This window comes from Camelus bactrianus, chromosome 6, assembly GCF_048773025.1.
Source record: "Camelus bactrianus isolate YW-2024 breed Bactrian camel chromosome 6, ASM4877302v1, whole genome shotgun sequence".
Taxonomy (NCBI): Eukaryota; Metazoa; Chordata; class Mammalia; order Artiodactyla; family Camelidae; genus Camelus; species Camelus bactrianus.
In genome coordinates this window covers 1,267,515-1,295,497 of record NC_133544.1, presented here as the reverse complement: position 1 = coordinate 1,295,497, position 27,983 = coordinate 1,267,515, and the positions used below count along the sequence as shown (strand labels likewise).

General features: G+C 65.6%; 1 protein-coding gene across 8 annotated transcripts; it reads left to right on the top strand.

Moving 5' to 3' along the window:
- INF2 (inverted formin 2) lies at positions 1-27,983 on the top strand. 8 transcript variants are annotated; one of them, XM_074364888.1, is made up of 24 exons: positions 1-339; positions 519-903; positions 11,876-12,275; positions 13,595-13,710; positions 13,785-13,944; positions 14,416-14,449; positions 15,421-15,562; positions 16,189-16,330; positions 16,528-17,181; positions 17,702-17,847; positions 17,927-17,988; positions 18,639-18,741; positions 18,861-18,946; positions 19,381-19,481; positions 20,054-20,124; positions 20,200-20,307; positions 20,649-20,719; positions 21,446-21,566; positions 21,922-22,086; positions 22,213-22,318; positions 22,513-22,674; positions 23,158-23,805; positions 24,235-24,294; positions 26,959-27,983. In XM_074364888.1, exons 3-23 carry the CDS (start codon positions 11,885-11,887, stop codon positions 24,291-24,293), a joined length of 3,648 nt encoding a protein of 1,215 aa, XP_074220989.1. In that variant the 5' UTR covers positions 1-339; positions 519-903; positions 11,876-11,884; the 3' UTR covers position 24,294; positions 26,959-27,983. The 8 variants fall into 8 exon arrangements, 7 of the variants coding, with proteins under 7 accessions (XP_074220989.1, XP_074220990.1, XP_074220986.1 ...); XM_074364889.1 differs by lacking the exon at positions 519-903; XM_074364885.1 differs by lacking the exons at positions 1-339; positions 519-903 and adding an exon at positions 7,385-7,532 and having other exon boundaries at positions 24,238-24,294.

Below are 27,983 nucleotides of genomic sequence, written 5' to 3'. Positions count from 1 at the left end.
AGGACTGGTGAGGCAGGACGGGAAGAGGGGGTGGCACTGGCGGCGGCTGCTGCTGTCAGGGGCAGCTTCCTCAGGCCTGCTGTCTGCACCGCCCAGCGGAGTCAGGCTGCCCAGAGACCGCCCAGACCCCTTCAGGGAGTGCTGCTGGAAGGAGGCCCCACGAACTGGCCGGGTTGATGGGGACGCTGTCCATCCCGGAAGCCCAGGAAGAGCAATCTCCCAGGAGGGAACCTCAGTTCTGGGCACGTGGCATCAGCTAGCCCAAGGGGGGTTCCCACGCAGGGCGCAGACGGCCGACGAAGGAGGCCTGGGAAGCCGGACTTTTGACAGGCAGCCTCTGTGAGTGAGCCGGTTAGATGGCGCGCTGCCAGGGGGGGGTGGACCTGGAGGAGGTTTCGAGGGGGAAGGCGGAGCAGTGGAGACCAGGGAGGGGGCGTACAGCGAGGTCTGAGGTGGGGAGACCACTTCCAGATGTTTCCCCGGTTCCCTCCCCTCAACTCCGTGCGTCCCACCCCCAGTGCCACCCCCGCCCACCAAGGGCGAAACCTGCAGGGCCGGGAAAGGATCGACCCCCAGGAGAGGAGGCCCGGGTATTTATAGGCCCGCGGTGATTTTCCCTTAGTCCCTCCGCGGGCTTGCCAGGAGGGGGCGGGGCCTCCCAGAGGGACCCCTCCCCTCCCCCGCCGACTCCGCCCCCGGCCCGCGCCCGCTCCCCACGTGGCCGCCGGCGGGCGGGGCCGGGCGGCGCCGGGCGGCGCCTCTTCTTCCTCCCGCGCGCCGGGGAGAGCCCGAGCCCGAGCCCGAGCCCTGCGGACCCCTGCGGTGGGCCGGCTGTCGGCAGCCCTTACCCAACCCGGATAGAGAGCTGGCTGCACCCCCGCCCTCAGCCGCCTTCTCCTCCCGGTAAGTCCGCGCCCTCTGGGCCTAGCAGGATCCTCAGGGAAACTGAGTCCGGGTGATGGCGATGCGTGGGGCTGGGGAGTGGGGTTGGGGCAGCGGCGTGTGCGCCCCGGGTGGCGGCGAGCAGCCTCGCGACGCAGGGCTGCGGGATCCCGGCTCCTGGGCGGGGACCCCCATGGCGCCCCGGCCCCGCCGGCTCGCGCCCCACCCCGGACTGCCGCCCCGGCGCGGAGACTGCCCGAGCGCGCACTGCCCGCAGGCGGTGGGCCGAAGGTCGGCCGGGCCTCCGCTCTGCCCGGTGCCGGCAGAATTTCCCCGCCTCGTGGCTGCCACATCCTGACCATGAATCAGCCACAGTTGGGAAAATAAACTTCAACTTTGGGTCCGCCGCCCTGGTGGCACCCAAGGCACTGCGACGGGGCTGCTGGGTCTGTAGCTGCGTGAATGCAGGTGGGCGCACGCAGGGTCCTGGCACACCCACAGGCAGGCCTTGGGGGAGCGAGCCCCCATCACTGCTCTCGCTTTCCCCGGGTGGGGCTGGTAGGCTGGCCCTGTGGTCTCACCCCTGGGCTCCTTTCCTGGGGAGGAACTCGGGGAGTAACCATAACCCCAGGAGGGAAGTCGCCCCAGCTGGGTAGACCCTCTGCCTGGCCTCCTGAGGCTGTGGGACCCAGGGCCCCAGGCTGCATGGTGGCCAGTCTGAGTTGCGACCACAGCAATAGTGCCCTATCCCAGCCAAATTCACCAGGAGTGAGTGTCTAAGATAGCCATGACCCTGCCCCAGCCAGGAACCAGGAACAAGGCCAGAGGTCAGGCACACCCACGCAGGAGCTGGAGTTGGGAAGTCCTCTCCCCACCAGCCCCGCCCTCTTCTCCCTCTGGGCAGTGGGATCTGGCCAGGACACTTGCCTTCTCTGGGCCTCAGTTTCCCCATCTGCTCTCTGCAGGGTAGGGACAGTGGCTCCATCAGGGACCCAGAGGGAAGGCCCCCAACCCCGTCACGGTGCTATTCAGGGCAGCAGGCCTTCGGGCTGTGCACGGAGCAGCCCTAGTGTAGCACCTGTCGACATCTGGGCTCAGGTCTGGTGTCTGAGGCCTCACGCTGCTCCCGCCTCTCACAGGTCAGCACCAGCTTTCTGCTGAAAGGGCCAGGCTGGCGCAGCGGTGGGCCGCCCCCCTGCCAGCCCTTCCCCAGGGGCCCCCAGCTCCGGGAGTGACGGGTCAGCAGGGTGAGCAGGCAGGCAGGGGGGTGCTGCAGGGGGGGCGGAGCGAGGTGACCAGGTGGGGCTGCCTGTCTGTCGAGGGTTCGCTCCTTCCCAGCAAAGAGTTAACCATCAAGTGTGGGTCCCCCGCTTTGTGGAGGTGTCGACAGGATGTCGGAGCTGCGCGCACACACCTCGCCTGCGCACACACCTCGCCTGCGGGACCTGGGAGTCCTACCTTAAATAGACTCCGTTCGCCTTTCATTAAAGTGCAGTTGTTTTCCAGGTTGGGAAAGTTAGCTGCTTTGTGAAGGCGCGGCGCGGATGGATAATAACTGGGCAAAGACAGGGGCACCGCCCTGGGCACAGCTGGCCTGGTTCTGGCCCTGGCCCTGGCCCCTGGCTTTTGGGGGTGCTCAGAGGCAAAGCTCCCCTGCAGTCTGAAAGCCTGTGGGCTGAATAAACGGAGAGGAGTGAATGGACTAGCCTGCCATCGTCTCTGAGCCTCCTGCCCCCTGTGAGGGTGGTGCCCCATAATCTCTGTTCCGTGGAAGAGGAAATAGACACAGGGTGATTGGCTGACAGAATTGGTGCCTGCATTTATAAAGCTCCTACTGTGTGGGCTGGCTTTCGTGCCCCCCACTGCTGCGGTGGGCCGGTGTGGTGTACACCGCGCTGGGCAGACAGCGCTTCCCCAGGGTCGGGGGAGAACTGGCCGGCTCCAGGTGAGCAGTGTAGTCACCACGGCTCCCAGTCACCACGTAGTTCCCACAGGAGCAGACGCCCGTGGGCACCGTCACTCTGGGCGTTCAGAGAACCAGGTCCCGCCCAGCAGCACCCCCACACAGCCAGCAGCGGTGGGGACGGTGCCGGCCCACCTCGGGCGCCCACCGGTGTGAGCCCAGAGCAGAGCAGGCTGTGCAGACAGGCAGCTGCGCCCCGGAGCTGCTGGTCCATTGAGGCAGTGGGTCTTCCTGGCAGAGGGGGCCGTTGCGGGTGGGTAACTGATGGAAAGGCCCCTCTCCCAGAGCTGTCGAGGACAGAATGGCCCAGGGCAAGGGCCAAGGCTGCCCTCCTGTTCTGCCTGCCCCTCCCGCCCCTACAAATTTCCCAGCTGCACCTGAGTGCCTCCAGCACCTGCCTCCTGTAAGCTGGGCCCCAGTGGAAAAGGAGGGACAGGTAGGGTGGGAGGGCAGACCGCAGGACCATCCACTCCCGCGAGGCTGTGCCCGGGCCAGCCCCACAGGGAAGGTGTGCACTGCCCGCGCAGCTGGGAGGCCGGGCTGACCCGGGCCATGGAGCGAAGCCCTCCGTGGGTGGGAGTCCGGCCAGAAACAGGCTTGGGGAGGTGGAGGCCCGCTCTGCTTTTCCCACTTTGCAGATGGTGCCACTGAGGCCTGACCTCAGAGGCTAACCCTGTGGTTAATCGAGGCACGTGGGTCAGGGAGGAGGAGAAGGCCAGACGTCCCACTCCACCTGCACACAGCGTGGGGTGGTGGTTTCCCCTCCTGGCCTTCGAGCACCCGCTCTACCGCTGTGGGCAGAGCCAGCCCCAGCCCCTCTCCATGCCCCAGCAGTGCTGGTCCCTTCCCCTCCGCACACACAGAGTCCAGCTGGCCCAGCTGGTGGGGCAGGGGTTTCTGCATGCCTCAGCTCGACCTGGGATCCTTGCCAGCTGCTGGTAGATGCCAGCCTGGATCCTGCCCTGCCATGTGAGAGGGCCTCGATCTCTCTGTCCTGCCTGGTCCTGGGTGCTCTGGGGCCCTGGGATGTGGCCTCAGCGTGCAGCCTGCCTCGCCCACCACCCATGTCCCCATGCCCGTGTCCCTGTTTCTGCTCCAAGTACAGCTTGGCACTGCCGCCTGCGCACAGCAGCCAGGAAGCAGACATCTCTTCACCCGGCCCCAGGGTGGGGAGGGGGTGCTCCCCATTCCCCCGCCCCCGCCGCCTGGCTCGGCCGCCCCACCTGCACAGACGTGACCGGCAGAACAGCAGCCCTGAGTGCCCAGGTTGGATGCTGCCCTCCTTGGGGACACCCATGGCCCCCGCCTGGTCCTTCCAGGCTGTCCCCCTAGGGTTGAGCCAGGCCCTCAAGTGGGAGGCAGTGCAGGGAGGGGCTGCCTGTGGGAGGTGGCCGGTGATGGGAGGAGCAGCCAAGACAAAGACCCAGAGGCGGTACCTGGGGGGTCACCTTTGACGGCAGGAGGGGGCGGCCTGGGAGGGGCCTTGCTGGCCAGGCTGGCCGGGCACCTGTGCAGGTGGTACTGGCTCAGCCAGCCCTAGGTTCTGGGAGAACTTCTGGCCGTCGTGCAGATGAGAAAGCCCAGCCCAGCGTGGACCTGGCCCCTCCGTACCTGGCCAGAATGGCACCCAGCATCTTGTGCCCGATGCTCTAGGCCTCACTCACCTGGTAGGGCTGGGCTCCTGGCGCCAGCAGGTGGCCCAGGGATGCTGAGCAGGGACTGGGGAGGATCATGCTCCCTCCCAGCTTGGTGTCGGGCCCAGCAGCCCGGCCGCATGGCCAAGGAGATGTCGGGGGGAGTGGACTGCTGGATGGTTGGACGCTGCACTTTCCAACAATCAGGGGCCTGCTTTACAGGCAGCATCTTGTCAGTCTGTTGGCAGACCAAGGGGCGGGCTGGGGGTGGTGCTGACTGCTCATCCCAGCGTGAGGACAGGAACCAGGGCCCAGGACATCCCGTGGGTTGTCCAAGGGACATGGCCGGTCAGCGGCAGAGCCTGGTCCCCACTGGAACCCTGCCCTGGGACCTGGCCGCAGCCCCTGGCAGTGCCGGGTTGTGTGGCTGGGGCCCCTCCCCCAGCTTCAATCTGCAGCTTTGTCCTCCCTACTCTGGGCAGGCAGCCTGGAGCTGGGACAAGGGGGAGGGGGGCCGGTAGTGGGCAGCCTTCACGTCCCACCCCAATACCCTGAACAAGCCAGGGCGATCAGGGCCTGAAGCCCGGCCTACGCCTTCCCTTCCCTGGACACCAGGGGTCCTCCCCTCTGGGAGAGGCCTTTTCCTGAGGGCAGCACTGGGGCAGGGGAGGGACTTGGGGCCTCTGAGAGGAGGCATCTCAGAGCTTCATCTGGTCTCCGTGGAGAGAACCCAGGCAGAGGGGACTCTGGTGGCGGGCTGGGGGCCTGCACGCAGCCCAGTGGAGTCCTCCGGGTAGAAACGGTGGCCTAACACCATCTTGTCACCTGCGGGGCCACAGGTTCCTTACCGTGCCTTCCCCCCCCCCAGGTCTGTACACATCACTCCCCTCCAGTGTTCGTTGTCAGAACCGACTCAGCCACGGAAGGTGGCGGTGGTCACTGTTGTCTTCAGCCCATGTGCCGCTCCCTCTGCTGGGAGAGGCAGGCGGTCCCCCCCGGCCTCGGCCCCCCAGGATCCGGACCAGAACCCTGACAGTGTCAGAGGTGGCCAGTCCCTCCGGGAGCTCACCATTAGCCTTGCTCTTCATGCAGCCGGGAGGCCGAGCCCCAGGGATAGGGTGACAGTGGGAGGCGAAGACGGATCGGTCCCTGAGAGCGCAGGTGGAAGTGGAAGTCCAGCTTCCTTCTGGGGGTGCCTCTGCCCTTCCCGCCCTCTCCCCGCACTGGAGTCAGCCAGTCCCAGGTCTCCCCCAGCCCATTCCCAAAACCCAGACACACACAGTGCCCGGCTCAGGGCTGCACTGCGCAGATCCTCTTCCCAGTGAGCCCGGGGCAGGGGCAGCACCGCCAGCCTTCTCCGAATCAGTCCTCCCACCCCCCCGACCCCTGCACCAGGGCCGACCTCTCTGTGGCTTCCACCGGCTTCTACTCCTAACCCGGGAGGGTTGGGTCCAGGGAGGGTGCCAGCGGGCCAGGTAATGCCATGTCTGTCATCACTCTGACCTGTCCCCAGATTCTGGGGCAGAGTGGACTGAGCCCTGGCCTGGCTCCCCTGACCACTGGTGTCCCCCAGCTCTCAGTGCTGACCAGCCCGGGACCCCGGCCTGGAGGAGACCCCCCCCCCCCATGACCGGAGCTGAGGGCGGGCCTGCTCTGAGGCCAGCTCCCTCTGTGAGATGCTTCTGGTCCCCTTCTGCCATTTCGCTCGCTCTAACTGTGAGAAGGACCACGTTTGCGCTGGATGCAGCTTCTTTTAAGGTCCAGTGAGTGTCCCGCGTGACATGTCACACTTCATGTGGTTGAAATCCCACACGGCGCGCCTAGCATCCCAGCGGGCCCTTTCTGTCCTCCTGCTGGACGCCACGGCAGCCAGCCCACCTCCTCACATGCAGGGCTTGGGAGTCAGGGACCTTGCACCCCATCCTGGAGACTGCAGGTGGAGCTCCTTGGATACGAGACGGGCCAGGGAGCAGTGAGGACACTGCCCACCCAAGGTCCTGTGCATTCTGCTTCTGGCGTCAGGGGAACAGGCAGGCAATGGGTGGACACTCAGTTGTTCCTTCCCTGAGGCCCACTGTGCGCAGGACCCCTGCCTGGGATGAGCCCACAGCAGGTGACCCACACAGGTCAGTCGAGGTCCCCTGAGGGCTCATGGCCTCGTAGGGAAGATGACACACACGCTGGAGGCTCAAAAGGAGATTCGGGTAAAGCAATAGGGGGCTCCCAGCAGGACAGCCTCAGCTCCCCCTCCCACGTGGCAGGGCCTGGGCTGCCCCTGAGCTCCAGGGAGCTGCCAGGAATGTAATCCAAGGGTTGCCAAGCAGTGGAAAAATTTGGGTTCTTGTAGGAGCTAAAAATACAGTGTGGCAGCCCCTGCCTCCGAGTTCCGGAACCCCGCTCCTGCCATTCTGCCGCCCACCCTGGGGGAAGACAAGCTCACTCTGTGCACCCCGCCCCCGCCCTCGCTGGCTCTGGGCCCAGAAGCACCCCAGCCCGTGTACCGATGCTGGCAGAGCCGCCCTGAAGCTGCCTCCCCAGCCTCGGACAGCCGGCCCCCCATCTCAAGTGCCTTCCTTAGGCCTGGTCCCCGCCCCATCCCCAGAGCCCCTCCGCCTGCCCTTGCAGGGATCCAGGAACGGAAGCCATTACCCACCTCCACAAGGCGCTAAGCTCTGGTCCCGAATCTGGGCTTCCCCACCCTCCCATGCAGCTCGAAGCCCGATGGATGGACCCGTGCAGGGCCTCCCAGCAGCCTGTGCCCAGGACACAGCTTGGTGTTCGGTGCCTGCCTGGACAGGCTTCCCCCTTCTGGCTCAGTTTCTCCATATGCACAGCTGGTCTCTGAGGTCTGGGGGACCCCTTTGACCCTGTCCCTGACACACACACACAGTTTGTCTACTGCCAGGCAGGGGCAGTGGCTTCCCATGAGTCACACAGCTGCCCAGGCATTTGGGCGCCCAGGTGGAGATGCGGGCATCACCGTGCCAGGCTGGCCCCAGGAGCAGGAGGAAAGCCAGACAGATGTCCAAGGAGGCGGCCTCCGTGTGAGCTGGGTGAGTGCCCACAAGCAGGATACCCAGGTCAGTGGGCTGACCCAAGGAAGGCTCTGAGGGAGACCCTACCTCCCAGAACGAAGGGTAAGGCATGACCCCGGCCCCATGGAAACTGCATGTTAATGGCCGAAAACAGGTGAACCCAGAGATCAGTGGGCAACGTCCCACCAATGTCAGGGTCCCGGGTCTCCCTCTGCAGGAGGCTCCTGCCTCTATGGTTCTTCTGGTGCAGGGGAAAGAGGGGGGCAGGGGCGGTCTGTTTGGAGGGCGCTGAAGCATCTGACCCTTCAGTAGCCCGATGGACAGGTCTGGCCTGAGCAGCAGGTTCTTGGGCCCTGGGGGCCCCAGAAGGGTCTCCTTTTGTGAAGTCTGCTGCTGGCTGCACGCAAGCTCAGCAATTCCAAATCCCTGCATAGGCTCCGCCCCATGGGGGCCCCCGTCCAGGGCAGGCTGGCCACGCCCTTCATCTGGGGGAGCTCTGGGAACAGGGAACACATTCCTGAGCTTGTGGCCCCGCCTGCAGGAGGCTACGCCCCACGGGAGGCCCCGCCCAGGACAGGATGGACACGGGGAGACCTGGTGAGACCTAGGCCAGGGAAGGTTCCCTGTGGCCTCGCCCCATCTAGCTCTCCAGGCCGGGCTGCGGGCCTTGGGCCGGGCCAGGTTGAGCAGGGCCGGAGGGCAGAGAGCCAGGCTTCCTTGGATGAGTATTACAATAGCCACGCGAGTCTTACGTGCTCGTGCAGTGCCCTCGGGGTCCAGTTCCTGCACAGGGAACCCTGCTGCACCCCTCTTGAGACACATGCTGTCACTAGCAGATGGAGAACAGAGGGGGCAGAGTAACTTGCCTGGTCACACAGCCCAGGAGGCCCAGGAAGGAGGCTGCCGCCTTCCAGCACACTGCCTCCCATGCAGGGTTCCGGGTGCTGTCTCCACACGGGCGCCTGAGAGCAGTAAACGAGTCCGTCCTGTGCTCCTTGCAGAAGTGCTCAACTGCCACCCAGGCGGGAACAGGCAAAGGCTGCTGGTTTGTTCTGAGCTGCTGCAGCCAGGGGGTTGGCACCACCACCTGGCCCGGCAGGGACTCCAGGCTGGCAGGCTGGCACCAAGTGGGATTGCCCTGTGCTTCTATTGCGTGCATGCACGTTGTTACTGAGGCCTTAGAACGTTACACACACATCCACGTCTGCGTGCGTGGTATGTGATACATAGTTGGTGTGTCAAGTATTTTCTGTGTATGGAAAGCTTCATAGAAAGGGGAACTTAGGGGTGCCTGATGCGGGCGGTGGGCTGGGGAAGCCAGACCCCCACGAGACTCAGGCGCCGCAGTGATGGCTGGGGGCGTGTCTGGCTTTCTCAGCTTGGTCCTAAGTCGGACGCAGGGACAAAATGATGGACGCTGTCGGTTATTGGTCACACCCCTGCTGGCCACGGGGGGGCCGTTACAGGTTGTTTGGCTTCCTGGGCTGTCGCTGGAGATAGAGGTCTCACTTCCTGCAGGTCTGCCGTGTGGGGAGCAGGCGGCTTCCTGGGCTGGTTCCTGTGGATGATGGGTTGGGCTCCCGGGCTGGCGGCTGCGGCTGAGGGTCAGGGTTCTGTGTTTATATATGGTCTGGCCATTATCCGTTTACATATCCAGCCTTCATCCTGAAGAGCGTTGGAACGTTTCTAGGAAGACATCCTCAGCCGAAGGCCTGGCCATTTGGGCTCTGGATGAGGGTGGGCAGCCTGGGGGGCATCACAGAGGGAGAAGACCTGCCCCCACCTCAGCTGCCAGGCCCCTAGCCAGGCCCCCTCTCCTCACCGGAGGCCCTGCGCACACAGTGACTGTGAGGCAGGGCCAGCTCGTGCGGCTGAGCTGTAGGACACAGGGACGGTGCACAGGAGGCACACTGGACAGGTGGCCGGTCACCTGCTGTGCTCCCACCCCACAGACCAGGGGGCCCCCATATGTGGGGTCTTTCAGGGGAGTGAGCCCATGGCCCCAGGAACGGGAGATGTACAGGGGGACTGGGAAGTTCCAGGAGGGGTGGCTCTGGCGACACTGGCTGTCTCTCTGAGTTGTTTTTCTGCAACCAGGGATCCCTGGGGCTCTTGGCTGGAGAGGACACTTGGGAGGCCAGAGGCCTGGCCTGGGAGGCTTTGTGCTCTGTCCACTCAGCCTATGCCAAGGAGGCAGGGACTCAGGCCAGTGGAGGCGGGGAAGGGAGGGTCCGTTCTGGGTCCTCCTTCAGCAGCAGCACCTCAGGCGGGTGGCAGTGTGTGTGGAGGTCCGTCTGCTGTGCTGTTCATGGTGCTGGTGGGAGTGACCCCGTCCCCCGCCACCGAGAGGCTGCCTGGGAGGGACCAGGGCCACGGCTGGCAGCTGGGCAGTTCAGTCGTCAGCAGTGATGAGCAGCCAGGAGAGCGTGAGGGGCAGCCCGAGGCAGGGCCCAGAATGGGTGGGCAGAGGCGGCAGAAAGGTCCTGCGCATCTGGGTGAGTGCATGGGGGTCCAAGGCGGTGGGCCTGGGAGGGTGGGTTAAGCCTCAGAGTCATGGGGAGGGCTCCAAGTTTCCCACCCAACCAGGCCCAGCCCAGGACCCAGGCCTCAGGGACCCATAGGGGATGGCTGATGCCCCACCCCGACATCCCGTCACCTGCCTCGCAGGGTGCTTCCAGCAGCCTGAGGCTGGTGCAGGTGAGGAAACAGGGTCGGACAGAACAAGCATCTCGGCCAGGTCTGTGGGCGAGGGCCAGTGTGCCCAGCTCAGCCGTCTCCCGCCGCAGCCAGGCTGCGTCCCGGGAGGACCCCATGGGTCCCTCGGGGCAGCTGGACAGTTGGGAGGGTGAGGGCCTGCCGGGGAAGGGCGGTGATGCTGAACTCCTGGCTGAGACCCACTGCTCACAAGAGGGGCTGCTCTCTGCCCCTGGCAGGCTTGGGGTGGGCTCCAGAACCTCGAGGGCAGACACTCAAGACTGTCCCCCGGGCAGACAGGGAGTGGGACCTCCAGAGGCGACAACAGCGAGTGCTGGGGATCCTTTGGCTCCACTCAGCCTGTCTCCCATGTGACCTCAGGTAGCCCCTGGGGTCTCCCTTGTAACTCAGCAGCCCTTAGAGTAACGCTGTGCTGGACATCCAGCCTCTCACGGGCTCCTGGCCACCTTCCGAAGTCCAGCCTCTGCTCTGCCGTTTCCATCTGTGGGGCCCTGGGCGTGTGACCTGGCCTTCCTGGGTGCCTCCTCCATTTCCCCTCCTGTTAAGTCGGGTGTACGTGCCTGCCTGCGTGGGGGTGGGAGGCCACGGGCCAGGGTAGGCAGTGCCGGCACCAGCCCCTGGGCATGAGGCGCAGTAGTATCGCTGTGCCTTGCCCCCCGGCCTCCTGCTGCCGTTCTCACACGCTAAATATAAGACCCGAGCCATACATGGTCGTAGAAGAGCCTGGGCTGCCCCTGACCCTTGGGGCCAGTCCCAGGGGCTGTGGTTAAGGACAGCGTCATGGCTCGGGGCCCCAGGGAGGGGGCTTGGTGGGTGTGGTGATGACACGGAGGCCTGTCGTGCTATTCTGTTGTCGGAGAGACGCGTGTGGGGGGACGTCCGGGCCAGGCCACCCCCTACCCTCTGCGGGGTGTCCTCTGGGCTGCGATCACACTGGTTGCAGCTGAATCCAGGTAAATCTCCAAGAGCCAGTGGGCCTAGGGGGGACGCTGGCCCTCCATTGCATACAGATGGACAAACTGAAGCCATAAAACCTGGGCCCTGACAGGCCCGCTCTCCACAGCGCCCTGATCTTGCCCAGAATCCAGTGGGTGTTGAACATGACCGTAGAGTCAGCCGCCCTCCCCAGGCACATTCCTTATGCTGTGGGCGGCCTGGAAGTGCCCAGGGTCTGGCATTGTCCCCGCCCACCCTACTGACCCAATCTAATCCTGTCCACTGGGCAAGGGAAGCACCCTGGGGCCAGGTAAGGGAGCCCCAGAGGCACTGTTTTTGCTGCGCGTCACCGCTGGGTTAGTGGTGTTCCTGCTGGTGCAGCCTCCTCGGGGTCCTAGTGCCCCCAGCGAGGATGGTGCTGCTGCCTCCTCGGTTGCTATGACGATTGAGACAGGGATGGGTGTCAGAAGCACCTGGCACAGGAGGTGCTTGTGGGTCGTGGCTGCCCTGGTGGGGCGAGGGGTAAGCAGCACAGTGTGTCACCTGCAGGTTGGGTCTCAGCAGGAAGCACGGGGAGTCCCTGATTGGCAGGTGGAGTTTTGGCACAGAGGACGCTTCCTCCACTCACCTGCCCAGGCTGAGCCCATGGAACCTGTCCAGGCCCGGGGCCGGGCTCCAGGCTGATACCCCGTCTCCCTCTGGCCCTGCAGTTCGGCAAGATGTCGGTGAAGGAGGGCGCCCAGCGCAAGTGGGCGGCACTGAAGGAGAGGCTGGGGCCGCAGGACTCGGACCCCACGGAGGCCAACCTGGAGAACGCCGACCCCGAGCTGTGCATCCGGCTCCTGCAGATGCCCTCTGTGGTCAACTACTCGGGCCTGCGCAAGCGCCTAGAGAGCAGTGACGGCGGCTGGATGGTGCAGTTCCTGGAGCAGAGCGGCCTGGACCTGCTGCTTGAGGCCCTGGCGCGCCTGTCGGGCCGCGGTGTGGCCCGCATCGCCGACGCCCTGCTGCAGCTCACCTGCATCAGCTGCGTGCGTGCCGTCATGAACTCGCAGGAGGGCATCCGGTACATCCTCAGCAACCAGGCCTACGTGCGCCAGCTCTCCCAGGGTGAGCCGTGGCCCGTGGAGGCCGGCTGCACGGATGGGCCTGAGCCACCCAGTGTGAGGCTCCAGGCCATGCAAGGCAGTGTGAGGGCTGAGGCACAGGAGAGAGCTTGGCCCAGCAAGCAGGGAGGGCTTCCTGCAGGAGGCACCGGTTTCCCGTCTCCCCAAGTTGGAGACTCCATGATATTCCTGCTAGCTGCCTCTAGTTGACTCCTCTGTTCTGTGATTTTGCCCTGCTTTTCCATCCAGCCCTGTGCTAGTTCAGGCCCTGCCCCCTCCCCGGTCTCTGGCCTCCAGGCCCCCGTCCACACTGTGGCAACTGGAGGCACTAGGTCAAAAACCCAGGTGGCCTCGCTTTTACTCACCTGGCTCCAAGCTCCTCGGGGTTAGCTGGGCCTCAGCCTTTCTAGTCTGGCCGGCCCCTGCTGATGGGGTCATGATCCACCTCCACCCCCCCACCCCACCCCCCCGTCCCTGCTCTGGCCACCTGGGGACTTCATCCCGAGCTGCAGCCCTCTGGCCTCCCCTCCTGCTCAGACTGCTGTGCCTTCATGTACCTGCAAAGGCTTGCTCAGCCTTGAAGTTCCAGTTGGCTGACACCTCTTCTAAGAAGTCTCCCCACCTTGCACCCAGACTCAGTCCTCAGCCCTTGGGAGAGGCCCTAGGTTGCCCTTGGGGGACAGTGGTCACACAGTGTGCCCCTTGCCCACCAGGCTGTGCTGCTCCCACTGATGCCTGGGGCTCCGGGGTTGGGGGGAGGTGACGGGGGGGGGCAGCACCTGTGGGTGAGCCTCCCACCTCATTCCTGTTCCACCCCGCCCAGGCCCAGCTGTTTCTGTCTGTGGAGTCCTTTGTGACTTAGTCTCAGCAGGGCCAGCCAAGAGACACCCCCAAAACTTTCTCAGCTCCAGGAATGAGGTGGGGGGCAGGGGTACATGGGGACGCAGAGGCACCAGTCAGTGCTAAGTTTGGAGAGAACACAGGCTCGGCCCTGGGAGGTGTGCCAGCGTGGGCCTGGGGCCCAGAGCCAGCAGGGACCCCTCTCAGAACTGAGGGCCAGCCAGAGTAGATCCCGGGTAACTGGGGCTACAGGTGCCTCCAACCCCTCCCTGTGGTCCCAGAGGCAGGTCAGCACATCAGGAGAGGTCGGCACCTGATGTGGATGGGAGGCCTCCAGCCTCTGCCAGCTGGGCGCTTCCCAACTCAAATGTAGGCGTCCAGGCCGGGAGGCGGGCACAGGCCAGGGACGGGCAGGCCTGGGAGGAGGGGGAGCCCCAGCCTGGGGCCGGTGGGCGCCGCTGAGACTCCTCCGGTCCTTGATAGCTCTGGACACGTCCAACGTAATGGTCAAGAAGCAGGTGTTTGAGCTGCTGGCCGCCCTGTGCATCTACTCGCCTGAGGGCCACGCCTTGACCCTGGACGCCCTGGACCATTACAAGGTGAGCAGTGGGGGCTGGGGCCCGGGGGGGCCTGGGGGGGCCTGGGGGCACACTGACCCCTGCCTGCCCCGCAGACGGTGTGCAGCCAGCAATACCGCTTCAGCGTCATCATGAGCGAGCTCTCAGACAGTGACAACGTACCCTACGTGGTCACCCTGCTCAGCGTCATCAACGCCGTCATCCTGGGCCCCGAGGACATCCGTGCCCGCACCCAGCTGCGCAGCGAGTTCATTGGTAACCCTGCCCGGACCTCTGCCCCTTCCCGGGGAGATGCCCCGCGTCCCCCACTCCAGGGCCCCGGAGGAAGGCTCTGTCCTGGGCTTGGCAAGCCTCCTGCCCCCACCTGCTCCCTTCAGTGGACCCGGGGCCTTGGGACCCCTGGACGTCAGCCCTCGAGGGCTCTGGGTACAAGTCTGCCCAGCAGCAGAGGGAGGCAGGTTGTCTGATACCCAGTTCCAGCCCTGCTGGTTGTGGCAGTGGCCACTGAAGGGACACTGCTGTGTATCCAGTGCAGTCTTCGCCCAGAGCCTTGTGTCCCCCCCATGTCCTGTGGGAATAGGTTCCCCTCCCGCCTCACGGGCTGGGTGCTTTGGGTGGTGGGAGTGAGCCCAGGGCAAGGGCGGAGGCAAAGGCATCGCAAGGTGCCAGCGACCCCGGGGGGCGGGCAGCCTCCCAGGCCCGCCAGTGCTGCCTGTTCCTTTGCAGGGCTGCAGCTGCTGGACGTCCTGACACGGCTGCGGTGAGTCCCCGCTCGCCGCTCCCCAAAGCCAGGCCCACCTTTCCCGGGCCCAAGCACCGCCTCCAGATGGGCAGGGTGGAGCTTCGGCGAGTAGCCCCAGCAGGCCTACCCCTCCTGGGGCTTGGTCCCGATGAGGACCCAGCCTGCCATCCCCGGCACTGCTGGACGGGCCATTCTGCAGTTTCCCTGTCCCAGGGCTTGGCGGCCGCCCTTAGAAGCTAGGGTCACCAGATACAGGACAGGACCCTCGGTTGCGCTGGACCGTTGACAGGCAGCAGGTCACTTTGTTAGCGGAAGTGTATTCTAGATGTTGGCTGAGGCATACTTATGCTAAGTATGTTTCCTTGTTTGCCTGAAATCCAAATGTACACGGGTACCCAGGAACCCATCAGGACCACTCTCCAGGGTGAGGCCCCCACCCCGAGGAGGTCGTCTTGGGGCAGGTCCGGGAGGGGGCCCCAGGAGGACAACCCAAGCTGGTGTGACTAGTGCTGAGCTGGCCTCAGGCAAAGGTCTGCTGGGTGCTGAGGGGCCCGCCCTGCCACTGACGGCACAGCGCCCTGGCCAGGCTGAGACGATGGGCAGGTCCTGGGCTCAGTGAATGCTCAGGCTCCCACGGTCGGGCCAGAAGCCTGGCCCTCCACACAGGGGCCCGGTGGACCCCCTCAGGTGTGGTCTCAGTGCTGCCCTCCCAGCACTGAGGGCCTGCCATCCATGCAGTGCCACCTTCAGCATGTCCTCTTCGTCCCTCCCTGAGGGGCGTGGAGCTGCCAGCTGACCTGTGGGCAGACGGGCAGGACCCCCGGCTTGAATATGGAAGGTCGCCACCCCTGGCCAGAGAGGCCAGCCTGAACAGACCACTGCCTCCTGGCTGTGGCAGCCCTGGGCTCTCAGGGTGGTCTGCGTGTGCGTCCAGGGAGGGGAGGCTGGTGGGAACAGTCAGCTCAACCCGCCGGGCCCCTTCCGCTCAGAGACCTGGAGGACGGGGACCTACTGATCCAGCTCGAGACCTTCAGGGAGGCCAAGGCCGAGGACGAAGAGGAGCTGCTGCGAGTCTTCGGAGGCACAGACATCAACAGCCACCAGGAGGTCTTTGCCGCCCTCTTCCACAAGGTGGGCCAGGCTGGGGCCCCTCCAGGGGTCTCAGGCCCAGCAACGGCCACCCGCCCTGCCCTGGGGCCTGGGGCCTGGGGCCTGGGGCCTGGGTCATGTCCAGAGCTACATCCTGGGGCAGAGAGCAAGCGATGGGGGCTGGAAAGAGGTACAGTCTGGGCCTACCCAGGGGCAGAGCTGGGGCCACAGGCCCCAGGAGGACAGGGCTCCAGAGGCCAGGCCTGCCCAGAGGTGGCTGCACTGTCCTGGGCCCCAGGGAACTTCAGGACTGGTGAGAAGCCAGGAGGATGAGTTCTGGTCCAGCTCAGGCCTGTCCATCACTGAACCCAGCAGCTCCCAGCTGGGGACCAGTGTCCCCAGGGACATCTGGAAACATCTGGAGACCTTTGGGGTCGTCATAGTTTGGTAGGGGTGCTCCTGGCTTCAATGCACAGGCAGCCCCCACACGGTGACCTGGCCCCAGGTGTCGCCAGTGCAGCCACTGGGGACCCCTGACCAAGGCTCATCACCAGGGCCCCCACGGGGCATCGAGTGGTGACGGGGGACGCTCCCAGGGAGGCCGGGGGTTACAGGCCCACCTGGGGAGAGGACTGCCGTGACACGCCCTCCTCGCCTGCCCCGCGCAGGTGAGCTGCTCCCCAGCATCCGCACACCTGCTGTCCGTGCTGCAGGGCCTCCTGCACCTAGAGCCCACCCTCCGCTCCAGCCAGCTGCTCTGGGAGGCCCTGGAGAACCTGGTGAACCGGGCAGTGCTTCTGGCCAGTGACAGTGAGTGGACAAGGGAGAGGTGCCCTGCCCACAGCCCCGGCCCACATCCCCCTCCCTGACCCCAGCCCGGTGGGCAGACACTGGGTTCTCTGTTGGGGAAGGCTGCCATCCTTGGCCCCTAACCGCCTCCTGCGGGAGGGAGGGGACCACACCTCTCTTGCTGTCCCCTACCCTGACCTCAGATGTCCCCACCCCAGCCCAGGAGTGCACCCTGGAGGAGATGGTCGAGCGGCTCCTGTCCCTCAAGGCGCGGCCCCGCCCACGTTCCCTGGACAAGGCCCACAAGAGCATCCAGGTTGACCTGGGCCAGAGTCACAAGGACAGCTCCCCCCAAAACACTGGTGCACCGAAGGCGGGTGTGGAGGGCCCGCAGCCGGTGGCGGCCCCCGTCAGCCTGCCCGCTGCCGACGTCCAGAGCGAAAGCAACGTGATGGCCCCGCAGCCGACAGCCCCAGAGCAGCAGGAGCCCACCCCACTCCCACCTGTGCCCCACCTCCCTGGTTCCACTTCCGGCTCCCCTCCTCCTCCCCCTCCACCCCCACCTCCCCCACCGCCACCTCCCCCACCCCTGCCGGGCCTGGGGGCTGCATTCACCCGACCCCCACCCCCCCCATTGCTTGTCTCTAGTGAGGCCATACCCCCCCCACCTCCACTCCCAGGCATGGGGTGCCCACCCCCGCCCCCACCCCTGCCCAGCACCTCTGGGGCCCCTGGCATGGAGGAGATTATTGTGGCCCAGGTGGACCACAGCCTGGGCTCTGCCAGGGTCCCCAGCCACAGGCGGGTGAACCCGCCCACTGTGCGCATGAAGAAGCTGAACTGGCAGAAGCTGCCTTCCAGTGTGGCCCGAGGTGAGGCCCCGGGGCCCCAGGTGGCTTCCCTCTGCGGCAGGGGGCTGGGCCCTGCTCAGGAGAGTGGCAGTGGTGCCTGCAGCGCGTGTGTGCTCCTGCCTGGGCTCCTGCTCTAGGCTCGGCTGCTGGGTGGTCTGGGGGCAGGAGGGCAGGAATGAGTCAGAGTCATCTCTAAGGACCCTCTCCTCCCACCCACTCCCCTGCAGCCCTGTGTGAGTCTCTGATGCCGCAGACCCTGCACTGCCTAGGCCCCTGGGTGCTGGGTGCCCTGGTGGGGGGTGCCGACACTCAGAGAAGGCCGAGGCCGACCTGGACGCGGGCACCTGTGCCCTATACGTGCACGGCATGACAGCAGCTAGAGGGCTTTTTTTTTTTGTCAGGCACTTATTAAGTGCCGGCTATATGCTTGTCCTGGGCTGGGCCCCAGGCAGGGCATCCCTGCCAGGCCTCCGAGGCTGGGGCCCTGTGACTCCCAGACCCCTGGGGCAGGCGTGAGCTGACTGGCGGCCGTCCCCCGCAGAGTGCAGCTCCATGTGGGCGTCGCTGAGCAGCTCGGACGCCGAGGTGGTAGAGCCCGACTTCTCCAGCATCGAGCGGCTCTTCTCCTTCCCCACGGCCAAGCCCAAGGAGCAGGCAGCGGCCCCGGCCAGGAAGGAGCCCCGGGAGGTAGGGATGGGGCCCCGGGCTCAGACCAGGCACTTCATGCCCACCCTCCAGGTACTCAGGTGCCCGTGGTGTTTTCCAGATCACTTTTCTGGACTCCAAGAAAAGCCTGAACCTCAACATCTTCCTGAAGCAGTTTAAATGGTGAGCAGCCGGTGTCCCTGGGCCAGCCCCTCCCACCAAGCCCCATCGGACTCCCAGTCTCTGCCCCAGGCTTTGTCTTGGGCTCGGCAGTGCCATCTTCAGGACGCCCCTAGGAAGTGCATATACGATCCCCGGGGCTGGAGACAGTGGGGTAACAGTCACAGACAACCCCCACTAGGGGCCCTGGAGACCACCAGCCCAGACTTCCTAGGGAAAATGAGACCCAGAGAGTGGCTGGGATTCCCCAAAGCCACAGACAGGTGATGGCCAAGCCAGGGCGAGGATGAGGACCTGGCCCTGCCGCCCAGCCCCAAGTCCTTCCCTGCTGTGGATGCAGGGCCTTGGGCCCTGCCTGGGAGCTCACTGCATGCTACTCAGCCATTCCTCCTGTGTCCCAAGCAGCCAGCACCCTGGAAAGGGGAGGCCGAGGTGCTCTGAGAGACGAGGAGTGCATTATTCAGCCCCTAGCCTTATTACTGTGTGACCCCAGGCAGGTAGCATGCCTTCTCTGTGCCCCAGCAGCCCTGGCTCCTGCAGCCTCAGGTGTGGGAGGAAACCCTGGTGCGGCCAGTAGAGGTGTCATGGGCCAAGGGCCATCCCAGGCTGGCAGGATCCTGCCTCCACCACCCCCCATCCTTTCACTCCTCCAGCTCCAATGAGGAGGTCACCGCTATGATCCGGGCTGGAGACACCACCAAGTTTGACGTGGAGGTCCTCAGGCAGCTTCTCAAACTCCTTCCCGAGAAGAATGAGGTGAGTGGGGACGAGAGACAGCCCAGCCCTGCTAGGGGGCATGGGAGGGCCCCGGAAGTGAGCAGGCACTGGGTGGGGGCCAGAAGCTGGAACCCCACGTGTGGGCCTCCTCCCCGCAGATTGAAAACCTGCGCTCCTTCACGGAGGATCAGGCCCAGTTAGCCAATGCCGACCAGTTCTACCTCCTCCTGCTGGGCATCCCCTGGTGAGCTCGCCGCCCCCCAGGGGGAAGGGCAGGGAGAAGCAAGGGTGGAAGCTGGGCCCAGGCCCCTCCTCAGGGGTCCATGAGGAACGGTCCAGATGTCACTGGTGCGAGCCCCCCAGCGGCGGGCTCTTCCAGAGGAAGGGGCTCATGGCCTCCTGCAGGCCTGCGTGGACCTTCCTGTGTGACCCCAGAAGGCTCCGCCTGTCCTAGGAGGGAGGGGCGCCTGTCCTCGTCCTTGACCCCTGAGCGCTCGCTGGAAACGTCCTTCCTGGGCCCCGGCACCATCCTGCCGGGCCCTGTCCAGCGCCGGGCCCGGGAACGTGCATGCTGCACAGGGCCGGGCTGCGGGCCCCCCAGCTCTGCGCGGAGCGGACCCTGCCGGCCCAGGGCTCTGCGGGGAGGCTGGCTCCTGAGCTCCTGCCTTGCCGCCCCAGCTACCAGCTTCGGGTCGAGTGCATGCTGCTGTGTGAGGGCACGGCCGTCGTGCTGGACTTGGTGCGGCCCAAGGCCCAGCTGCTGCTGGCCGCCTGCAAGAGTGAGTGGGGCCCAAAGCTGGGGAGCTCGAGGGCTCCCGACAGCCACTGGGAGCGCCTCTGTGTGCCCGCTTCCCCCGCCTCACTGTGCAGCATCACCCAGTTCTGAGGCCCACACCGAGCATGTGCACTCATGCCTGAGCGCGCAGACGTGCACACACGTGCACACACCGCTTTCTCCGCCCGAGGGAGGGAGTTGCCGCACACACGGGGCAGGGACACGGATCAGCCTGACCACCGGGATGCAGCTCATTCCTGCTGAGGACACACGCAGGGGTGTCCCCTGTCATCCTCGCACCAGAGCCAAGAGCCAGGGCGGCCTTAGGTTCCAGAAGGTTCCCGTCAGCCTTCTCACCCATAGAACGGGGTCGGGGTCATCTGTCCCCGGGTTGTGAGGTTCAGAGGGCACTGATGTCGGGGCAGCCTGCTTCTAGAGCCCCCAAGCGTGCTTGTGTCCAGGGCTCTTCTGCCCTGCCCCCTGCCTCCTGCCCCGCGGCCCTGTCCTGCCCTGGGACGAGCCCGGGGTGGAGGTAGGGAGGCCTGCGGGAGGCAGTGACAGGACCCCCTCCCGCAGGCCTGCTCACCAGCCACCGGCTGCCCGTCTTCTGCCAGCTGATCCTGAAAATCGGGAACTTCCTCAACTACGTAAGTGGGCCGCACCTGCCCACCCGTGCTCTCCGGCCACCCAGCCCGCCAGAGACTCACTCCCCACCCCCACAGGGCAGCCACACCGGTGACGCAGATGGCTTCAAGATCAGCACGCTGCTGAAGCTCACAGAGACCAAGTCCCAGCAGAGCCGTGTGACGCTGCTGCACCACGTGCTGGAGGTACCCCGCGGGCCAGGGACCCCAGGGCCTGCGGGAGGGTGCCCACTCCCCCGCTGCCCTGCCCACAGTCCCTCCTGGGAGCCCTATTCCAGCTCCCCTGCGAATCACTGCCCTCCCTACAGCCTCCTCCTGCTCTGAGTGGTCTCTGTCCCTCTGACCCCAAGAAAGGCGAAACTGTCACAGAACCACAGCCAGGCCCAAGGGAAGAGAGTGGAGGTCCAGATGGATTTCCAGGGGGTGTGGACCTCGGCTGCTGAGGGTTGGGGGTTGCAGGGTGGGCATGGGCATTCCCCGGAGCAGCATGTGGCCTTAGTGGGTCTCAGGGACACACTGTGTTGCAGGAAGTGGAGGAAAGCCACCCCGACCTCCTGCAGCTGCCCCAGGACCTGGAGCCGCCCGCCCAGGCAGCAGGGTAGGCGCCTCCTGCCCCACCCACCCACCTGCCCGGCCCACGGCTTGCCCTGAGCCCTGGTCCCAGCCAGTGCGGTGGCTGGGCTAGGCTGGGTCCTATGGCTGCAGCCCAACCGTGGGCCCCCAGGAACTGCTGCCTGATAGACAGTCACTTTCGCTTTGGGACAGGACCTCGTGTCCACCGTGCCCTGTCCCCATGAGGGACAGAGGGAAACTGCGGCCTCAAGGGACAGGGTGAGACCCAGCCACAGTCCCACCAGGAGTTGGTCTCACACAGCCTCTTTACAAGATTAACCTTCATGAGCAGAGCCATGCCACCCCCATTGTGCAGGCAGGAAGACTGAGGCCCAGGGAAGCCAGGGCCACGTCCATGGGATCACATAGCCCAGCGGGCGGCTCTGGGCGGGCAGCCCCAGCCATCCGACTCCAGGGTCCACACTCGCAGCACAGCCCTGCCTGGCTCCATGCCGCCATAGAAGGTCCTGGGGCTACTGAACCTTGCAGGGCTCGGGCGAGGAGGACAGACTGAGCCATTGGGGTCACTGTCCTAACACGACAGCCCCTGCACCTTCTATGGTGGGCACGCCCCCCTCATGCCGCTCAGCCCGTCCCAAAGCTCTAATGTCCTTCTGTGAGCCTTTGGGTGTGCGGTCCGGGGCCCCACTGTCCCAGCAAGGCTGAATGTCTGCTGTCACCTGACCCCACCGGCCCGTCTGGGGCCTTTCAGGATCAACCTTGAGATCATCCGCTCAGAGTCCAGCACTAACCTGAAGAAGCTTCTGGAGATGGAACGGAAGGTGTCCTCGTCTGTCCCGGAAGTGCAGGAGCAGTACACGCAGCGGCTGCAGGCAAGCGCTGGGGGGCAGGGCCCCCTCCAGTGTTGGGAGCAGAGTGAGCTGGGCTGGGGCAGGTGGGCTGGGGGACGAGACAGCCATGGCAAGGGGCCCCCACAGGAGGGCGGCCCCCTCTTATTGGCCCCACAGCAGTTCCCACAGGTGCAGGGTCTCCCTGGATCCCAGGGCTGAAGTGCTCGGACCAGGGTCCTGCTCAGAGCCCACGCCTGCAGGGCCTGTGTCGGGGGCTGTCCTCCCGCGGCTCTGAGCACCCCGGCCCCTCCCTGGGGCTCCAGCCCGACGTCTCTGATGGCTGTGGGCGGTGCTCTCCGTGGGCCTTCACCGCCGTGTGCCTGCCCCATGCCCCCAGGCCAGCGTCGCGGCCTCCCGGGAGTTGGAGGAGGTGTTCCAGGCCATCGAGCAGAAGCGGCTGGAGCTGGCCGGCTACCTGTGTGAGGACGCCCAGCAGCTGTCCCTGGAGGACACGTGCAGCACTATGAAGACCTTCCGCGACCTCTTCATCCGGGCTCTGAAGGTGGGCTGGAGGGACACATGCTGGTCCCGCAGCCCCACTGGCCTGGGCAGGGTGGGCGGCCTTGCCCCCTCCTGCCAGGCTCCTGCGAGATGGGGGGCCGGGGTCATGGCCCTGTCTGCCTGGCAGGAGAACAAGGACCGGAAGGAGCAGGCAGCCAAGGCTGAGAGGAGGAAGCAGCAGTTGGCGGCTGAGGAGGAGGCCCGGAGGCTGCGGGGCGAGGACGGGAAGCCTGGTGAGGCCAGGGCTGGGGCTGGGGGCAGGGACAGGCCACGGTGGGGCCGCCGAGTCTGGGTTTTGGCCCCTCCTCCCTCTGAAAGTCTCGCAACTCCACCCACCCCTTCCTCCAAGGCGGCGCCCTCCCAAGGGCCCCCGGGTGGGCTCTGGGGATCCCGTGAGCATGTCTCTGAGGGTCTCTCGGCTCCTCAGTCAGGAAGGGAGGCGTGAAGCAGGAGGAGGTGTGTGTCATCGACGCCCTGCTGGCTGACATCCGGAAGGGCTTCCAGCTGCGGAAGACGGCCCGCGGCCGAGGGGACGCCGAGGGGCCCAGCAAGGCGGCTGCCGCAGGCCCCCTGAGGAGCAAGGCACCTGGTGAGGCCCTCACCCGCCTCCCCATCACGTTCCCTTACCGCCATCCCCGCCCTGTGCTGGCCCTGCAGCCCGGCACCTCCCTTCCTCCAGGAAGCCCTCCCTGACCTCATGGGAGATCTGGCTCATCTCCCCTGCTGCCCTGAGGTTTGGGGCAGCTCACTCACACGGTACTTCCCTTGTCTGTGCTACAATCAAGGTCTCCCCGGCGGTTGTGACAGCCTTCCATCCAGCCCCCCGGCAGGCAGGAGAGCTGGGCCAGTTGGCTGGTTGACACACAGCCCTGGGGCTCAGAGGGGCTCTGAAGAGGTGGAAGAGGCCGGCATGAGGCTCTGGGGGGGGCATCCACTCCCGGGGAGGCTGCTCCTGGGAACTCTGGGGGCTGGGGTCATGTGTCATCACCTTGGGGCCCAGTGTCCCCTGCTGCCCAACTCTGAGCAGACTGTGGACACCAAGGCTCTCCACTGACATGCGTTCCATTCACAGCAGCCACCAGTGATCCCGTGAGGGGCCCCGGTCTCCCCACCTCTGAGCCTGGTCTTGATGCGGTAGCAGCTAGGGAGCCCCAGGGCTGGGACCTCGCAGATGCAGCCCCCAGCAGCCCCCAGCCCACCGGAGACCCGTCAGAGAAGGGTGGTCCTGGGCCCCTGGAGAGGCGTTCTTCCTGGTACATGGATGCCAGCGACTTCCTGGCCACGGAGGACCCCCCGGGCCCCCCACCCACTGCAGGGGCCTGGCCAGTGGTGCTGGAAGACGCCCAGGCCCTGAAGCCCCTCAGCTTCTCCAGCAACAGGCCTGCCGGAGCTATGGGTTCCAGCCAAGACAGCGAGGAGCCCGCAGCCCCTCAGGGTGCCCGCCAGGCAGAGGCCGACAGCGCAGGCCAGGGCCTGGAGGACGCAGCCCCCCGCAGTCACAGTGCTGGCCTCGCTGCCGCAGGCGCCGGCGGGGACAGGGATGGGGACGAGGATGAGAACGCAGCCCCCGACTCTGCGCTGGACACGTCCCTGGACAGGTCCTTCTCTGAGGACGCAGTAACTGACTCGTCAGGGTCTGGCACCCTCCCCCGGGCCCAGGGCCGGACCTCGAAGGGGACAGGCAGGCGAAGGAAGAAGCGGCCCTGCAGGAGCCAGGAAGGTAACTGGGGCCTCCTGTCCCCTCCTCCTCCCAGGTGGGCTCCTGGGCGGGCGAGTCAGCAGGGCTGGGAGCAGCAGCGCCTCCATCCCGCAGCCTGGGCTTTTCTCCACAGTGGCTGCCCCGCCCCCGCTCCTCCCCGCCGCCCCGCCCCGAGAGTGGGTGGTTCCCAGGGCATCTCCGTCCTGCAGGAGGGAGGCAGTGGCGCTTGGCCCACAGGAGGGGCAGCTTGAGGGGGGCACCGCCGAGGTGGCTGCACCTCTAACCCACTAACTCCTGCCCCCTCCCCCGCGGCCCCCAGCAGGAGGCCAAGACAGCCCCTGGGGCGGGGCTGCGTTTTGGCTCCGGGTCCCTGTGGCCCCAGCTCCAGCTCCGAGTTCAGGGTTGTTCGCTGAGTGACAAGCTGTTGAGTGCGTCTCTTTTATTTGAAAGCAGAGGTTGCCCCTGACTCTGATGATAGTAAAACAAAAAGGCTGTGTGTGATCCAGTAAGGTAGGTCCGCAGCCCGGCGCTCCGCACTAACCGTGACGTCGAGGCCGGGCCCCGTGCCCGGCCCCTCCTGGGCGCTAACCTGGCTTCCCTCCCACTCCTGAGCTGCTGGTGGTGGGACGCTCCTGGCCCTTGTCTTCCTTCCTCTCCCGGGAAGCGCGGGGGCTACGCCTCGCTTAGCAGCTGTCTCTTCTGCTGTGGCAACGGGCAGCCTCAGAGCTTCCGCCAGGCAGACGGCCTCGAGCGGCTGGGGTGGACAGGGCTGACCCGGGAGCCCTCGGGGAGCAGGGTTCCAGGGCCTCTGAGGGCGGAAGCCACGTGCCCAAGCTGTCTGGCTCACCCCAGCCCCCAAGGCGCCCCCCTTCCCTTGCATCTGTCCACAGGGCACCCCAGCCCTCCTCTGGCGCTGGTGCCAGCCACACATGTCCCCAGGGAGGCAGTGAGGAAGATCCCAGGGGCCGCTGCCAGGGACAAGTCGGCTGCCAGCCCCTGCAGGGGGTGCGCAGGCCTCCTCTCCCTGGAGGCCAGGTCCTGGAGACAGCGAGTGGGTCTATAGGCGCTTCCGCTGGATGCGCAGCGCTTCTAGTCCCTTGAGAGCAGGCAGGATGGTCAGGGTCTATGATGAGGCTCAGAGATGCAGTCAGATCGACGGCCTAGATCCTTGCCGCATCCCAGCCTGTGCTGGTGGAGGCAGACTAGTGCAGGGACCTGGAACCCCTGCCCGGTCACCAGACCCATGAGTGGGGGCCCTCTGCCTTCCACGCACCTCCAGCCCATGGGCCTGGGGCCTGGGGCCTAGGGCACAGGGCACCAAGGTGAGGTCTGGCTGGTGCCGGAAGAGGCCACGGCAGGAGAGGGTCCAGGGCATGTCTCGCCGTGGTGTACCCTCACACTGGGTGCAGCCTTCACCCCCGGGTCTGGGCTGTTTCCTGAGCGTGGCTCTGGTGTGAAACACCAACATTCGCCTTTAGAACCTCACCAGCACACCCCTCAGGAGCCAGGATTTGTCCTTGCAGCCTCAGCTGCTCGCCCTGCGTGTGGGGAGCATTTGGGACATGTGGTCCATGGGTTTGGGGACAGCAACCACGTGTGGCCACCGTCTGGTGAAAGGTCAGAGTGCCCAGTGCCAGATCTGTGCCCCGACACTCACCCCCAGCCGGGCCCATCCCCCCAGTGGTGAGGGCAGGAGGAGGGATCCCACCCTTCCTGTCTCCCCAGCTTCTTACTTGAAAAAACTGTAATTCAATAGGAAATTTTCAAGGTCATAATGAACAGCACCTGCTGTTCACCCCAGAATGGCAAAAACTTGCAAAAACTAGGAAAATTGCTAACACCTGCTGTATTGCCCTCGCCCACCTTCGTGGCCTGATTTGAGTTACAGCCGTCCGGACACTTCTTCCCTGGGTTTGTCCCCGGGGTCTCCCAAGGTCAGGGCTGTTCTGCCCCACCCGGGACACCATACTGTCTTCACCCGCAGCCCCGGCCGGGCAAGGGTGGCCACGTGTCCCATAGCGGTTGCTTCAGTGTTCTGGAAACGAGATCGTGCCCAGGGCCGCACATCCAGCCCCTTTTGTCTTGCGTGACACTGACATCGTGGAAGGCACAACGTCCAGGCTGTCTTGGGGCAGGAATCCTACACCCTCGACTGGAGTCCTCCCCAGAGCGTTGTGAGAGGGACGTGGGGGCCTGCTTGTCCTGTGGTCAGCGGCACTGACACTGACTGAGTGGTTCCAGTGGTGGTTTTGCCGGACCCCCGCCCCCCGCTGCACAGGAACCGTTTTTCCCTCTGTGCTGAGTAGGCAGCCTGGGGGTGATGCCCCGGGGTGACTGCTGCCAGTTTGCACAGCGGCTGCAAAATGGTGATTTCCTTCCACAAACTTCCCTCCTGCTCTCTTTTTCAATCACGGACGTCTCCAGTGCAGGTGATCTGCCCCCGTCCTCCGCTGTGACGTCCTGTGGCCATGGGACGAGTGGCCTCAAGCTGCCCCCTCCATCCCCTCGGGTCCTTCCTTGAGCTCAACCCTGTTCCCCCTCCATCCTGCCCCGGCACCCTTGGCCCTGCCTGAGCACTCCTCCCGGCTCCGCAGTGGGACTGGGGCGGGAGCCCTGCTGCGACTGACTGACTGTCCACATCTGCCTGACTCCTGACTCGTTTTCGTGACCTGTCTCTTTCGAGCGGTCGTCCTCTCAAACCGGACATCCCTGACTCTGGGGTGGCTGTGGGGACAGGGCATTTGGGGGGACAGCCAGCAAGGGCCCCGGGACCAGAGAGCACAGAGGGTGCAGGGGGCAGGCGGGCGGCAGGATCCTTGGGTGTGGGGCCCTGGCGCCCTGAGGACAGAACTGGAGAAAGGCAAGGCAGGAGGCTCCACGTGAGGGGAGGTGACCGAGGGCACTGGCGGGGGGGGGGGCGACAGCGTAGTGAGCCGCGGGAGAGGGAGTGACGGGCCCCGCCCGCCCATCAGAGGTGATGAAACAGCCCTTGTCTGGACTGCTGGACCAGAGCTAGCTTGCTGGGGGTCTTCCAGCACCTTCCTCCTGGGTGAGCCTTGCTGCTCCAAAGAAGGGGCCTGAGGTCAGAGTGGACCTCGGACAATGGTGATGAGGGGACAGCAGGAGCCTGGCCAGGCCACACCTAACCACACCCTTTCCTCTCCCTCCCTGCAGGCCTCAGGCCCAGGCCCAAAGCCAAGTGAGTGGACCCACACAGCAGGGGCCACTGGACGTGCTGCTGCTGAGCGAGGCCCCTCCAGGGCCAGGCTAGGACCAGGCCCTGGGAAACCAAAAACTCCGTGCCTTACCCAGCCAGTGCTACCGCCTCCTGAGGCCTTTGAGGTGTTGTGGCTGGGACCCCCACGGGCACCGGGGCCTCATCCACCCGGCGCCCTGCTACACTCCCTGCACGCCCCTGGCCACTCAAGGCCTGCTTTCCAAACGCCGGTGTCAGACCCCGACCCCACACCGCATGCACCACGGTGCCCACCCACCCTCTTGCAGGGGAACAGGGACAGGTGGCTGCGTCCCTGGGCAGCCCTGAACTTGGACCCCGCTCTCCAGTGACCTGGTTCCCAGATTCTTCTGGGGGCAGGCCCTCGTGGACCTCTCCCCGTGAAGCCCCGGGAGCCAGGCAGGCGGGGAGCCCTTGCTCCACAGCTCTGCCCCCCACCCACTCAGCTGGGCTGCAGCAGAGTTGTTTTTACTGAAATGTGATTGTTTCTACTGTTCTGTGGTGGCCAAGCTGGGGTTAAACAGGTGGATGAGGGGACCCCAGGGCCTCTGAATTGAGGCAGGCTGTCTGGCCGTGAATGGGAAGGCAAGGGTCTCTCTACTCAGCTGGGCAGGGGACTCCACAGAGTTGGCACCTGTCCCTGGAAGCCCTGAGGGTGGGAAGGTGTCTGCCCTGGCAGCCACAACCAAGCCTGCCCCCGCCACAGCCAGGACCTGGCCACCTTTCAACAGCACAGCCCGCACAGCAGCTGCCCCTCCTGCCTCCAGAGGGGGCCCTGCTGGGCTGAGGGGGGCGAGGATCCAGGCCTGGGGACAGGAAGGACCCAGCCAGCGAGGCTGCCACCTCTCCCCAGTGACCCTGTGGGCAGCCTGTCCGTGCCCCCTGCACACACCCCCCTCCAGGTGTGAGCTGCTGAGCCTGGAGGCTGGAGGGACTTCGGCCAATAAAGAGCAGAGCTGGCCCA

Coding starts and splice junctions, on each gene's coding strand:
- INF2 (XM_074364884.1), top strand. CDS start 7,404: ATGAGTCACACAGCTGCCCAGGCATTTGGGCGCCCAGGTGGAGATGCG. Junction 15,563..16,188: donor TTGCCGCCCTCTTCCACAAG/GTGGGCCAGGCT, acceptor TGCCCCGCGCAG/GTGAGCTGCTCCCCAGCATC. Junction 22,675..23,157: donor CCTGAGGAGCAAGGCACCTG/GTGAGGCCCTCA, acceptor TTCCATTCACAG/CAGCCACCAGTGATCCCGTG.